Here is a 13977-nt window from a genome sequence, read left to right as displayed (position 1 = left end):
TGTTAAGGCTTGATTTTTGTCCTAATGTGTGGCCTATTCTAGAGAATGTTCCGTATGTGTTGGAAAAGAAAGTATACTTGGGTGCTGTTGCGTGGAGTGTTCTGTATATGTCTATGAGGTCAAGTTGGTTAATTGTGGGGTTTTATCTCTTCTGTGTCTTTATTGAGCTGCTTTCCGGATGTTCTGCCCTTCACTGAAAGTGGTATGTTCAAGTCTACTATTATTGTGGAGCTATCTGTCTCACTTTTCAATGCTGTTAGAGTTTGTTTTATGTATCTTGAGGCCCTGCATTGGGTGCATAAATATTTAGTATGGTAATATCCTCCTGGTATATTGTCCTTCCTTATGCTTTGTGGTAGGTTTAAGTCTGAAGTCTGTTTTGTCAGAAATTAGTATAGCCACTTCTGTTCTTTTTTGTTTGTTGTTTGCTTGATATATTTTTTTCCATCCTTTGAGTTTTAGTTTGTGTCTTTAAGTGTAATGTGTGTCTCTTGTAGGCAGCATATAGACATATAGTGTTTTTTAATCCATTCTGCCACTCTCTGTCTCCTTATTGGTGCATTTACTCCATTTTCATTCAGTGTAATTATAGATAGGTATGAGTTTAGTACTGTCATTTTGATGCCTTTTTTGTGTGTGTTGTTGACTGTTTCATTTTTCTACTTATTTTTTTGTGCTGAGTAGTTTTTCTTTGTAAATTGTGTGTTCCTGTTTTTCGTTGTAGTTGATTTTGTTTTTGCTGAGTCTTTATGTTTTTCTTTTTTTTAAATTTTGATATGTAGGATTGTTAGTCTTCTTTGTGGTTTCCTTAATATTTACCCCTGTTTTTCTAAGTTTAAACCTAACTTGTATCTCCCTATATTGCCTTGATTTCCTCTCCATATGGAAGATCTATGCCTACTTTATTTATTTAGCCCCTCTTTATTGATTTAATGTTGTCATCTTTTACATAATGACATCACTGATTCCATGTTTTGAGCATTTTTTGGTCTTGATTTATTTTTGTGATTTTCCTATCTGGGTTGATATCTGGTTGCTTTGTCCTGTGTTCTAGTGTTGAGTTGATATCTGATTATTGATTTTCTAACCAGAGAATTCCCTTTAGTGTTTCTTGTAATTTTGGTTTGGTTTTTGCAAATTCTGTAAGCTTCTCTTTATCTGGAAATGTCTTAATTTCCCCTTCATATTTGAGAGACAGTCTTACTGGATATATGATTCTTGGTTGGCAGTTTTTCTCCTTCAGTGCTTTATATATGTCATCCCATTGCCTTGTTGCCTGCATGGTTTCTGCTGAGTAGTCCAAACGTATTCTTAGTGATTCTCCTTTGTAGGTGACTTTTTGCTTATCCCTGGCCACTCTTAAAATTTTCTCTTTATCTTTGGTTTTGGCAAGTTTGATTATAATATGTCTTGGTGACTTTCTTTTGGGATCTACCTTGTATGGGGTTCGATGGGTGTTTTGGGTAGATATCCTTTCATTTTTCACGACATCAGGAAACTTTTCTGCCAAAAAATCTTCAGCAATTCTCTCTGTATTTTCTGTTATCCCTCCCTGTTCTGGTATTCCAATCATTCGCAAGTAAGGGAGTCCCATATGATTCTTAGGGTTTCTTCATTTTTAAAAATTCTTTTATCTGATTTTTCTTAGAATATATTGTTGCCAAGTGTTTTATCTTCAATCTCTCTAATTCTGTCTTCCACTTCCTCAATGCTGCTCCTCTGACTTTCTATTAGGTTGTCTAATTATGTAATTTTATTGTGAATCTTCTGAATTTCTGATTGCTGTTTCTCTATGAATTCCTGTAGCTTATTAAATTTTTCATTATGTTCTTGAATAACCTTTTTAATGTCTTCAGTTGTTTTATCTGTGTGCTCTTGGCTTGTTCTGAGCTTTGCCTGATCTTGTTTCTGATATCTTGAAGAGTTCTGTATATTAATCTTTTGTATTCTACATTTGGTAATTCCAGGGATGCATCTTCATTCAGGAGAGTCCTTGATTTTTTGTTTTGGGAGTTTGTTGAAGGAATCATGGTCTGCTTCTTTATGTGAGTTGATATTGACTGTTGTCTGCAAGTCATCTATAAGTTATTGTATGAATTTATTTTATGTTTGCTCACTGTGTCCTAGTTTCTTGCATTGTTTTGTTTTGATATACCCAAATAGGCTACTAGAGTGAGCTAACTTGATTACTGGAGCCTTTGAAGCACTAATGTCCTGTTACCAGATGGCTAGAGCTGTTACCAGGTATATAAGCCTAGGAGTCCATTCACTATTCTTGTATAGATTCAGTTCATGCATCCTGATAGTCAGTCACCTAATGTGTGGTGCAGGCTTTCACCTACTGTCTTAGAGGAGCAGTAGTGATTGGTGTATGCACAGGTTTCTGGTAGTAGCAGGGGGTCACACTCTGAGGAAGGCAGGGGGCTGGCAACTTTTCTCCGAGTTGTCTGTGCATGTCCCTGTTCTCTAGAGTATTCTGGTGGGTGGGCTCTGCAGCCATACCATACGCACCCAATACTTTTACCTGTAAGGACTGGTAGGCACCACTTATCCTTGCAATCCTTTCATGGGTGGCTAGGTGGCGTGGTTGGAGCCTCTAGTCCTCAGGCCCCTGCTGTGAGTAGGTGAAGGCCCTGTTTAATAGGCACAATGGTATCAAAAGTCCAAAACCTGGCTCTCCACTGCACAGCTGAAACAGATACAGTCAGGCCTCAAACAGATTCACCCTTGCAATATAATAGCCAGATCCTATCTGGTGTAGTGGAGCCACCTGGATCCATGCAGGGGTGAAAGACAAAGTCTGTGGATCACTTGTGCCTGGACTGGAGCTGCTTCTGATCTGAGTTTCCAGATCAGGGGAGTTGGCAGAGTATTTTTCCCCCGTTTTTTAATTTGTTACTTCTCCAAGGCCAGGAGAATGCCCCAGGGAGCACATCAGGACCTACCTCAGGTCCAGGGAAATCAACTGTTAATGAAGCAGGCTGGGGCAGAGGGATCAGATAGATGGGAGAGAGTTCTTTCAAGAGGAGGAGCTACTAGATCCGCATGGTAAATTAGACAAAATCACTTATCGTGTGCCAATAGCACTGATTTATCTCTGATTCCAGAGGCGTGGGTAGCCTGTGTGCACAGCTGGCTCTGTGCCGAGATCACCCCTGGGGGTTAGGGCTGCGTCCTGCACTTGCCTTCTTTCACTGAAGCTGCCGTGTGCTAAACTCCAGGGCCAGCTCCGCTGCAGTCACACCACAGGATCAAGGGTGCTCCACTTTGCTTGCCTTCTTTCGCTGAAGCGGCTGTGTCCCTGAAAACTACCATCAGCCCTGCCACAGTCACGCCAAGGAATTGGGGCTGAGGCACTGCCGTGGGCTTGGCAACTCCTTGCTGGTTCTGTACCATCTCTCTCTCCCCTGTCACTCAGTCCAGTTTCTTAACTTTGCATTTGATGCACGGGTTTCCTAGCTTGCCATATATATAATGGATTCACTTGTTTTTTCAGGTCTTTGTTGTAAGAGGGACCACTGGAAGCATCAGACTACTCTGCCATCTTGGCCCCACCACCACCAGTAATGTTTTCTATAGATAGGAAAGTGAGCAGATACTGGTAAGATGAGAAGAGTCTTTTAATTGTTGTAAGTGAATTTAGATTTTCATTAGACTCGTTTATACTGGGCTAACTCTCCAGAGACAGGTGAAATTCTCAGATTTCTTGTTTTGATTGTTCTGATGAATGACTTTGTGGGTGAAGTATTAAGACTTAATTATTCAGGGTTAGAGTACACAGCAGATATGAAAGACTTAAGGTTCAGGCCTTCATTTTTGACTGTTCACTGTTTCAGCCTTGCTCACCTGCCTTCCAGACATCAGGGTCAGGAATCCAATTGGCAGTATTAGAAAGTTTTTCATTTGGTTCCAAAAAACCAAAACCCACTGCTGTCAAGTCAATTCCGACTCATAGTGACTCTATAGAACAAAGTAGAACTGCCCGATAGAATTTCCAAGGAGCACCTGGCGGATTTGAACTGCCGACCTCTTGGTTAGCAGCTGTAGCACTTAACCACTATGCCACCAGGGTTTCCAAAATTGGAGAAATAACCTTTGGAGGATTAAAAAGCTCTGAAATAAAGCAGACCAGAAGTTATAGAAGCAGAGTAGAAACTTCCTTTTGTTCCCTGTCCCTCTCAATTGGCTAAGACTCCCATAGTTGTGAAATATAGAAGGGAGGGGTTAGGGTGCCAGATGGTAGAACTTGATGCCGCTTACTGCCCCCTAAATAAAAAGCTTACTATCATCTATAGTAGTTCTCTTGACATGGTAACCTCATGTCTTTGAGCCTTTTGAGTGTGACCACATGGTGAGCATGAAATTTGCAGTTAGCCATCTCTTTAGCTGTTTTTAGATTTTTCTAGAAGGAAAAAGTACTTGTTAAATGGCTGTTAGGCTTTGCCTGTATCACACCCCTCCACCTCTTCCTGGAAATGCTGAAGAGATACCACATTCCACCATTAAAAACTAGTAGGTGCTATGTATGGTTGGGAGGTTATTCTTTAAAAAAAAAAAAAACAAAAACAACTTTAACCTTTTATATTCTGAGATTTCTCCATCTAATGAGTTTCATTTCTCATCAGGAAAACTTACCTTTCTGCATGATGCCAGGTGGTACTGTAACCTGCTGGCTGGCATCCTGTGGTTTGGGTCATAAGGACATATTTCTAAGGATTCTGGCTCTGTGAGGCATAAGGAGCAGGAACCATGAATTGGCAAAGAAAAGATTGACATTTAAGATCAGGTAGTCTTGACATAGGTCTATTTTCTGTTCTCTAAAGAAAAGGGGTGTGTATATTGGGTCTTACGTATGAAAGTTTGGAATAAAGTAATAGTCTAGGCATTTGCAATAGAGGAAATTTTGTGCCTCAGAAGACCAAAAATTAACTTCTTTACGTATTTTTAGTTTTATATGTTGTTTTAAATAGGGTGTTTTGTCTTCCCACATAGCATATTAAATAGGTAGGGATCCTTGGAAAACTCACAGTACTAGAGGAAGACGGAGCTTACTACCATAAGCTTGAGTGCTGGGACTGAGGGCACGTGATTTCCTGTACTATTCAGCACTGCTTCCTTCCGTACCTCCTCCAAAGCTACGTAAATAAATCTCTGAGCCAGGGAAGGATGCTAATTGTTAGATAAGGTCAGTCTAGCCACTTTAGGAAAAGGGGTTCTGCAGAAGAATGTATAGTACCATGTTCAAGTTGAGGCTACTTTATAATTACCTGAGAATACCAGTCTGAAATCTCTAAAGCTGTAGGTATTAATGTGAAGATCCCTTTAAGTGAATGTTATGGATTGAATTGTGTCCTCCAGAAATGCGTGTGAGCTTGGCTAGGTCGTGGTTCCCAGCATTGTTCAGTTGTCCACCATTCTGTGATCTGATGTGATTACTCTGTATTGTAAATCCTAAGGTCTATGATGTTAATGAGGCACTTATGTTAATGAGGACTCAATCTACAGGATTAGGTTGTATTTTGAGTTGGTCTCCTCTGAGATATAAAAGAGAGAATTGAGCAGAGAGGAGAGGGACCTCATACCACCAAGAGAGAAGAGCCAGGAGTGGAGCGTGTCCTTTGGACCCAGGACCCCTGTGCTGAGAAGCTCCTAGACCAGGTAAAGATTGATGACAAGGACCTTCCCCCAGAGCTGACAGAGAGAAAAGCCTTCCCCTGGAGCTGGCACCCTGAAGTTGGACTTCTAGCCTCCTAAACTGTAAGAGAATAAACTTCTGTTTGTTAAAGCCACCTATTTGTGGTATTTCTGTTATAGCAGCACTAGATAACTAAGACAGTGAACTAAGACTATAGCATCTCAAACCTTGAAGTTAACTGCTGTATTTACTGCCAATAGGAGGCCTACTTTCCCCTATTGTTAACTGTCTTTAGCTATCCTAACACTCACTTCAAGGACTCTCAAGTTTCTAGGCAACAGCTACAGCTGAGATTTCTGCAAAACAGGGGCAGAGTAGTCTGGTAGGGGGAAAAAAAAAGATTAAGGCAGACTGGCATAAACAGTAGGGTTGGAAAAGTGCCTGGAGTAGCCTGTTTCAATTCTGCGTTGTGCCATGTATAGGGCATAGACAAAGGGCACATAGGTAGACTGTTAATTGTTGGATTTTCCTGAGGGCATTTAAGTTATTAACTCCAGGCATTTAGACTGGGGTTCCTTTTAGCCACAAAAGCCAGGGTTGTTCTTTAAAGCTTCCATTGCATATTAATGATTATATTAGAATCATCATGAACACTTATTATGAAGCGTGTTGGTGCTCTGGAAAATAAAGGCTGCAGTATAATCCAGTATTGTATACAGTTATCTTCAGATTCTTAAAGATAATGGAAAGGAGTTTCAATACCTAAATGTAGTCTTCAGATGACCCCAAACCTTTATGTTAGCCAGCAGCCTAGAAAAGTATGAAGTTTGCCAGACTAAGAAGACTGGTGATAATAAATGAAGAGTGCTTTAGAATAGGCAGTGAGAACTGGTGACCTTGGATTATTCAACTAGTTATCAATAGCTGAATATCTCATTTAAGGAGGCCAAGATTATAATGGAGACCATTTGGGTTAGTACACGTTAGCCTTGGCAAGAATACTACAAATTTAATACCCCCTTGACACTTAACCCCAGTTTAAAGGATCTTGAGACCTACCTTATTTTTGAAGCAGTGCCTGTCAAGAATCCGAAGGAAAATGTCACTCAAGGAGGAAAAAAATCTGTAAAACAAAGCAAGGCCAATACCTGAAATTTGAGGAGAGGGAAAGTACAGTACATTTTAGTCAAGCAATATAAATCACCTTTGTGTTCAAGCTATTCAATTCTTCTTTTCCCACCATAGTGTTCTATGGTTTCTCAGAGGTTTGGAAGTTTTTGATGCCATAGTTAAGTCTTGGAGAAGTGGCTCTCAATTCTGGTTATGCATGAGAATCACTGAGTAGTTTTAATGTGACAGATCCTTTGGCCCCACCCTTGAACTATTAGATCAGAATCTCCAAGGTTGTGGTCTGGCTAACTGGCTTTAAAACAGTTCTACAGGTGATTCTGATTTGCAGCCAGGGTTGCTAGGCCCTGCTCTGGTGTAGTCAGACCACTCTTAGAAGCGGCTGGTGAGGCCTCTTGGTAGGAGAAATTGCCTCATGATCTTTCTCATGAAGTTTCTCCAAAGACTACTGGTTGGCATGATTAGTGCCATGTCTAAAACTGGCCTTTTTCTTTCTGGGATGCCATATACAATCCCACAGAAGGTGGCAATGAGCTCGCTACATACTCAGACCAAGTTTTTACTTTATTGTTGACATTTCTAATATAGTGTACTGGGCCTTGAGTGAATGTTTTACATATGCCATATCATTTAATTACTTCCTCAGTTATATGAGGGTTACTACCATTTTATAGATTAGGAAACCAAATCAGTGGTGATAGATAGCCTAAAGTTGCAAAGCTGGTAAGTAGTTGAATAACATTAATATTATCTGAAGCAATATATGTAAAGCATGTAAGTATCTGGTATATAATAAATAATAAATGTTAGGTCATTACATATACTAATTTATTTAAATCTACACAATAACCCCATGAGATGGGAACTATTATCAATATCATCTCCATTTTGCACACAGGAAAACTGGGTTAGAGCTGGTAAGTGATATGGTTAAGACATGAATTCAAACTTTATGACTCCATAACCTGGGCTCTTAGGCACTAAATCATAAGACTCAGCCCACTATACTCAGCTGTGTATGAGTCCAGTTTTTTTTCTGATGCCTGGAGTCCTGGTGGTGCAGTGGTTAACCAAAAGGTCAGCAGTTTGAATCCACCACCCACTCCTTGGAAACCCTATGGAGCAGTTCTACTCTGTCCTATAGATTTGCTATGAGTCGGAATCCACTCAATGGCAACCGGATTTTTTTTTTTTCAATTGTTTCTTTTTGATGCCAAGAGATATTGGCTTTTCTCATAAACCAAACATAGGGGAATAAGTGTTTCCAGGCTCCAGCAGTCTTACGGTCTAGCTGGAGAAGCAGTATAATGTGAAACGGGCAATTAAATGTAGAACCTAATTTAAATTATAACTGTGTGGTACAGACCAAGGGCTGTACGAGTTCAGCAAGGGCTGGTATTGGGACTATTGAGCTAGGTGCTGAAGAATGGCAGGATTTAGATCAGCAAGAAGAAAAGCATACAGAAGTGAAGTCAGAAATAAACATAGTGTATTTATCACAGTAGACTGAGAATATGGTCCCCACTAGGTTGGAGAGGTTTGGAAACCTTGGTGGCATAGCGATTGAGAGCTACGGCTGCTAACCAAAAGGTTGGCAGTTCGAATCCACCAGGTGCTCCCCGGAAACCATAAGGGGCAGTTCTACTCTGTCCTATAAGGTCGCTATGAGTCAGAATTGACAACAGGTTTAGGCTGGAGAGAACATATAAGAGGACAGCAGAAAACAAGATTGGCTTGGCATAGTCTTCAACAAAATTTTCAGGATAAGGATAGAAATCAAGTGAGAAAGATCCAATCCAATAGAACTATACTAACCTGTAAGAAGGCTGGGGCTGTGCTGCTGCTCAGTTTTCTAGGTGTTGGTTTTTTCCTACCTGCTCTTTATTCTCTCCTATTAAAGTGAAAGACCAGTAGAAACCCCACAGATCTCCTTGGTAGAAACTGGGTTTGTTTGATACAGCAAGTGATTCAGATATTTGGGGCCAATAGTACATTATGACAGGCCCACAGCTATCTAGGGATACAGTCCAGTAAATAAGCCGAAAGGCAGATTCTATTTTCTTAAAACGCAAAGTTTCTCTTAGAGATTATTGTGGATTGAATCCTGTCCCCTCAAAATATGTGTTAGAATCCTAACCCATATACCTGTGGATGTAATCCTGTCTGAAAATAAGGCTTTATTATGCTAGTGAGGCTGTATCACTATAGGGTGTGTTCTAAACCTAATCTCTTCTGAGTTATAAGGAGCAGCATAGACACAGAGACAAGCAAGCACAAAGGGAAGAAGATAGACGCCATGTCGTGAGAAGATTGCCAATGAATCAAAGAACACCAGGGCTTCAGAAGCTGAGACAAGGATCTTCCCGCAGACCTGACAGAGAGAGAGAGAGAGCCTCCCCCTATATCTGGTACCCTGAATTTGGATTTCTAGCCTCTTAAGTTGTGAGAAAATAAGTTTTTGTTCTTTAAAGCCACCCACTTGTGGTACTTGTATTACAGCAGGCTATGAAACTAGGAGATATTTGAAATTTCATGTGTTAAGCATTGCCATTTTCCTGTTTCTTTAAAAAATGCATTCTCTTGGGACAAACATGTTCTTTAAATACTAATGCTAATACCCACCCCGCCCCCCCCCCCCGGGTTTATTGGGGCAGTGTGAGAGCCCTGGGTATGGAAAATGGGAAAGGTTGAAAAGCAGAGGAAAAAGGGATTGAAAAGGAGGTGGATGTGAAAACAATTCTGTCTGATTTAGTATTTTTTTCCCTAGGACCCTCTGCTTTTGACCTCGAATGAAGCTGAAAAATGAGTTGAAGGTTTTCTTAAGGCCTCGTTGGGATGGCAAGAATACTTCAGTGCTAGAATTAATTCAGGCTTCCAAGATTTAAGGGCTACTATTAATTTCTCCTTGTTAGTCTTAGTTAATTTGGTTCTTCTTCATAAGGCCTATTTCCCAATTTTGTCTTAAATGATTCAACAAATAAACCAGCATGTTTATTGAGTGAGTTGCTATTGTGTCCAAGAGATATTGTTCTAGATCATTGTTTCTCAAAATGTGTGCCATTGAACACTTGTACCTAGGACACTTCTGAGCCCCACCACGGACCTACTGATTTTGACTTTTTGGGAATAGGGTTGATCTCAGTTTCTTAAGCACCCTTAAGAACCATTGTATTTGAGCAGTGGTTCTCAAACCTGAGGGTGCACTGGAATCACTGAGAGGACCTGTTAAACCACAGTTTCCTGGATCCCATCCCAGAGTTTTGGGATTTAATAGATCTGAGGTAGGGCCCAAGAACTTGCCTGTCTATCAAGTTCCTAGGTGATACTGATGCTGCTGGATCACACTTTGAGAATCACTGTATTAGAACATTGTGAAGAATATAAAGAAGTATTAGCTACAATTCTGTCATTAAAGAGGTTATGTTATAGTTGGGAGAGATAAGATATATACTTAAAAATAAAACCCAATATAATGTCATGTATAAAATGTATGACATTGAACAGAGTAGTTAGGAGGAGATGGGATTTAACCTGTGCCCTAAAAAAATGGATAGAACAAAGATTTAAAAGAGAATAATATGAGCATTCTTGATGAGGGTTTAAAAGAAGGAAAGTATAAAGGTGTATGGAGATGGGGTGGTGGGTACTTGTGTCTGGTGTAAAGTTTTACATAGGACAGTCGTGGAGGTGTAATGCCAAATAGGTTGGGGCCAGGCTGTGAAGACTGTGAATTACTGCCCTCTTCCCCCACCCCCCAGCTTCCCAGTCCTTACCAAAAATGCTGCACGGTCACAAAGAGGAAGTTCCGCCTGCTGAGTGTGCAGAGAGGAAGAACAAGGAGGCTCTGAGGGCCTGTGAGCTGTAATGACTGCTTTCACCCACGAGCCAATTGCAGAGGCAACAGGAAGACCAAAGCACCAACCAGCCTAGGTCCCTCCGCCCTGAGGGTGTCAACGCCCAAGCTGAAAGTGTCTGGGGGAAATCAGGCGTTGCTGTCCGGATCCTCCTCTCTCTTGGTGGCCATCATGTCTTTGACCCCTGCCTACCAGCATAAATTGGCAGAGAAGCTCACTATTCTGAATGATCGAGGTCAGGGGGTTCTCATCCGTATGTATAACATCAAGAAGGTAAGCATAAGCAACTGGGCTAGTACCAATTATTCCAGCAGGTCCAGCAGTTAGACTGTCCTCTCTCCTACTGGTTTAACTGGTGTTTGGCCCCTCTTGGATTATAGAGGCCAGGCAGTGCTGGGAGGCAGAAGGGGAGGTTCTTTTCAGAGCTTCCTCGTTCTAGGTATTATTCTTACCCAATGGGAGCATCTGGTTTTTGCTGGGGTAAGTGGTAAGGGTGTGGATAATAAATGTGTTCTGAGTTACTTGGATTCCAGGTCTTATTATTTAATGCCGACCCTGAACAATCTGAGGGTATCTAAAGTTGGGTTTTCTGACAGAAACTCATCCGTGGAGGTACTTCCCTAAAAAAAAGATAAAAGGGGTAGGAACTTTCTGAGGTGTTTAGAATCTGGGACAATTCATACTACTATAGGGGCTGGGGATGCTGGGCAAGGGCTGTGGTTGGGTGTGTGTGTGTTTAAGATAAACAAAAAAAAAACCCAAAAAAATCAAACCCGCTGCCTTTGAGTCAATTCCGACTCACAATGACCCTATAAGACAGAGTAGAACTGCCCCATAGGGTTCACCAAGGAGAAGCTGGTGGATTTGAACTGCTGACCTTTTTGTTAGCAGCGGAGCACTTAACTACTGGCCACCAGGGCTCCATGTTTAGGATAGGAACTGTGAAACTGGGGGGAGCTGGTGGCAAGAGGTGGGTTGGGGCTGGGCTAGCCATAGGAGAGGGAAGAGGTAAATACAGGGATGGAAGTGGGGGAATTCGTGAGAGAGAAAATAGACTTGAGGGAAGAGATTTTGTACATTTTGTAATAAAACAAATCGCCAGGAACGTGGTTTCTCTGTTCCCAACGCCTCCTGTAAATGCCCTTTGGGATGAAATACTTACATAAAGGATATAATCGTGACACTGAGTTACCCATAAAGTCTAACTTCTGAGCAGTTGCTCCTTCCGGCTTCAGTTGAGGGTGGGGAGAGAGCTTCCTCTTTGTGCTGGAACCAAGCAGACATTAAGCTTTACCCAGCAAGACAAGATGCCAGGTTGTCACTTAGCTCTTATGAGAGTTGACTTAATATTCTGTAACTTGTTCCTGATGTATTATCATGATTCTATAATTAATTTCCAGATTCCTTTTTCCTAAGAGAGGTTGTGAGAATGAATGATGCAGGAAGAGTTATGTTTCTGAGGGACGGGAGAAGGGGTTGAAATATAGTGTGGTTTGTCTGTGCAGACTTGTTCAGATCCCAAATCCAAGCCACCTTTCTTAGTGGAAAAGTCTATGGAATCATCTCTCAAGTACATCAACAAGAAATTTCCCAACATAGATGTCCGAAACAGCACGGTAAGCACTCAGTGTCTCTTCTCTCTCTAAAGTAACTCTATCCTTGGATGTCTCAAACTCTCCTCTTTTGACTGTCTCTCATTGAATTAGGCAGGGGGTAGAGCAGCCTTTTTTTTTTTTTTTTTTAGAGCAGCCTTTTAGTTTTTCTGAACCTCAGCCACAGGACTTCAGGTTGTTGTAGTTTTGAGAATTCTGAGAGATAAGGTGGGATTCTTCCAGGGTTAGCTGGAGCATTGCCCCTTTCTCCATTGGAAGACTTATGAGAGCGCTAATTATACTTGTAGAGGAAGATAGCTCTATCAACTCAGTAGAGTTCGTTATTGTTCCTGGTTCCCACACAGTGTTTCTTTGCCACTTGTCTCGGAATTATTCATCAAGTGAGATATCACTTATATCTTCTCCCTTATTAAATGTTGGTTCTAGATTTCTCACCCACCCTACCTGTAGCATCTTCTTATTCTGTTTCTTTTGATTTTGATATAACTTGTAACCCCTTTAAGATGAAAGGGAATCGGTAATCCCTTCTTATTTAGCCTTCTGTATCTAGTCAGGATGACATACGACCGTACTAGCTAGACAGAGAATCTCCTTAGTTTAAAGACCTTCAGGGAGTTGAGGATTTTCCAACGTTCTGTGTCAGTGTATTCTAACCCTCTTGAAGAATATATAAGAATAACCCATATTTTTCTTGGGTTATTTTGATCAATTGTATTCTTTTTTTTTTAATAATTTTTATTGTGCTTTAAGTGAAAGTTTACAAATCAAGTCAGTCTCTCACATAAAAACTTATATACACCTTGCTACAATTATTATATTCTTGTTTTGCTTCTTGTTTTTTGCAGCAGCACTTAGGACTAGTACATCGGGAAAAAACTGAGATAATTAGATTCCTCACGAACTACTACCAGTCATTTGTGGACGTCATGGAATTTCGGGTGAGCTCTCTCTAGCGCAGGTCTCCAGTATAGGCATCATCCTTCAGAGACTATTCTTTCTTTAGTAGATGTTCGTTTACATTGCTTAGTACAGTTACTTGAAAAAAATAAAAGAGATGTAGTGATACAGAAAGATAATCTAAATTGTATGGTTAAATGAAAACAAGTTAGAGTTGCATGTGATACAATCATATTTTTGTTTAAAAAGTATATATACATAAGAAAGATTTGGAATATTAGACAATAAACTGTTAAAATAATGATCTTTGGGAGTAGATTTTGATCGGTTTCAACTTACTATGATATATATTTTTGTAGTGTTTCAATTATTAAAAACTTTAAATTTTTTTTCGCAATGTTTTATTTCCAACCTTGCAAGAGTAGTGCAATGAATATTGTTCTACTCTTCACCTGGGTTTACTATGTGTTAGTTTTTACCACAATTTTTTCTCTCTTCCTATTTTTTTTCCCCACGAAATATTTGAGAGTTAGTTGTAGACATCATTTCTCCCCCACCCCAGAATACTTCAGTATGCATCGCCTAAGAATAAGAACACGTTTTTTAAATAACCCTAATGCCATTATTGTACTCAGGAAGTGTTAAAATTGCCACAGTATTATCTGTTAGTATGCAGCTCATACTCACGCTTCTCCACTTAGCCAACAATCACACACTGAATCTAGTTTTCATAAAGCTTTATAGTCTTTCTTCTAGTTCACCAGCTTTTGTCCTTCATGACACTGACCTATTTGAAGAGTTTGGACTAATTATTTTTCAGAATATCTCTCAATTTGGATTAGTCTGATTG

The 13977-nt window shown here is 40.3% G+C and overlaps 2 protein-coding genes across 5 annotated transcripts in view; one reads left to right on the top strand and one right to left on the bottom strand.

Moving 5' to 3' along the window:
• Positions 1–10728, bottom strand: part of GTSF1 (gametocyte specific factor 1) — a 39151-nt gene extending 28423 nt beyond the window's left edge. Inside the window, exons 1-3 of one of the 3 annotated variants that reach the window (XM_064284106.1) lie at positions 10537–10728; positions 6695–6758; positions 4636–4724 (exon numbers count right to left, since the gene is read on the bottom strand). In XM_064284106.1, coding sequence (XP_064140176.1) covers positions 4636–4680 — 45 coding nt within the window. In that variant the 5' untranslated portion in view covers positions 4681–4724; positions 6695–6758; positions 10537–10728. Of the gene's footprint in view, positions 1–4635; positions 6759–10536 lie in introns of all 3 variants that reach the window. The other 2 variants (XM_064284105.1, XM_010597324.3) reach the window with 2 other exon arrangements.
• A 53-nt stretch (positions 10729–10781) lies between these two features.
• NCKAP1L (NCK associated protein 1 like) overlaps positions 10782–13977 on the top strand; it is a 49059-nt gene continuing 45863 nt past the window's right edge. The window contains exons 1-3 of one of the 2 annotated variants that reach the window (XM_023557163.2): positions 10782–10890; positions 12123–12233; positions 13079–13168. In XM_023557163.2, coding sequence (XP_023412931.2) covers positions 10789–10890; positions 12123–12233; positions 13079–13168 — 303 coding nt within the window. In that variant the 5' untranslated portion in view covers positions 10782–10788. Of the gene's footprint in view, positions 10891–12122; positions 12234–13075; positions 13169–13977 lie in introns of both variants that reach the window. The other variant, XM_003405482.4, reaches the window with a different exon arrangement.

Source organism: Loxodonta africana, chromosome 4 (genome assembly GCF_030014295.1).
Source record: "Loxodonta africana isolate mLoxAfr1 chromosome 4, mLoxAfr1.hap2, whole genome shotgun sequence".
Lineage (NCBI taxonomy): Eukaryota > Metazoa > Chordata > Mammalia > Proboscidea > Elephantidae > Loxodonta > Loxodonta africana.
Note: the sequence above shows the minus strand (reverse complement) of the source record. Positions and strands in the feature narration are given on the sequence as shown.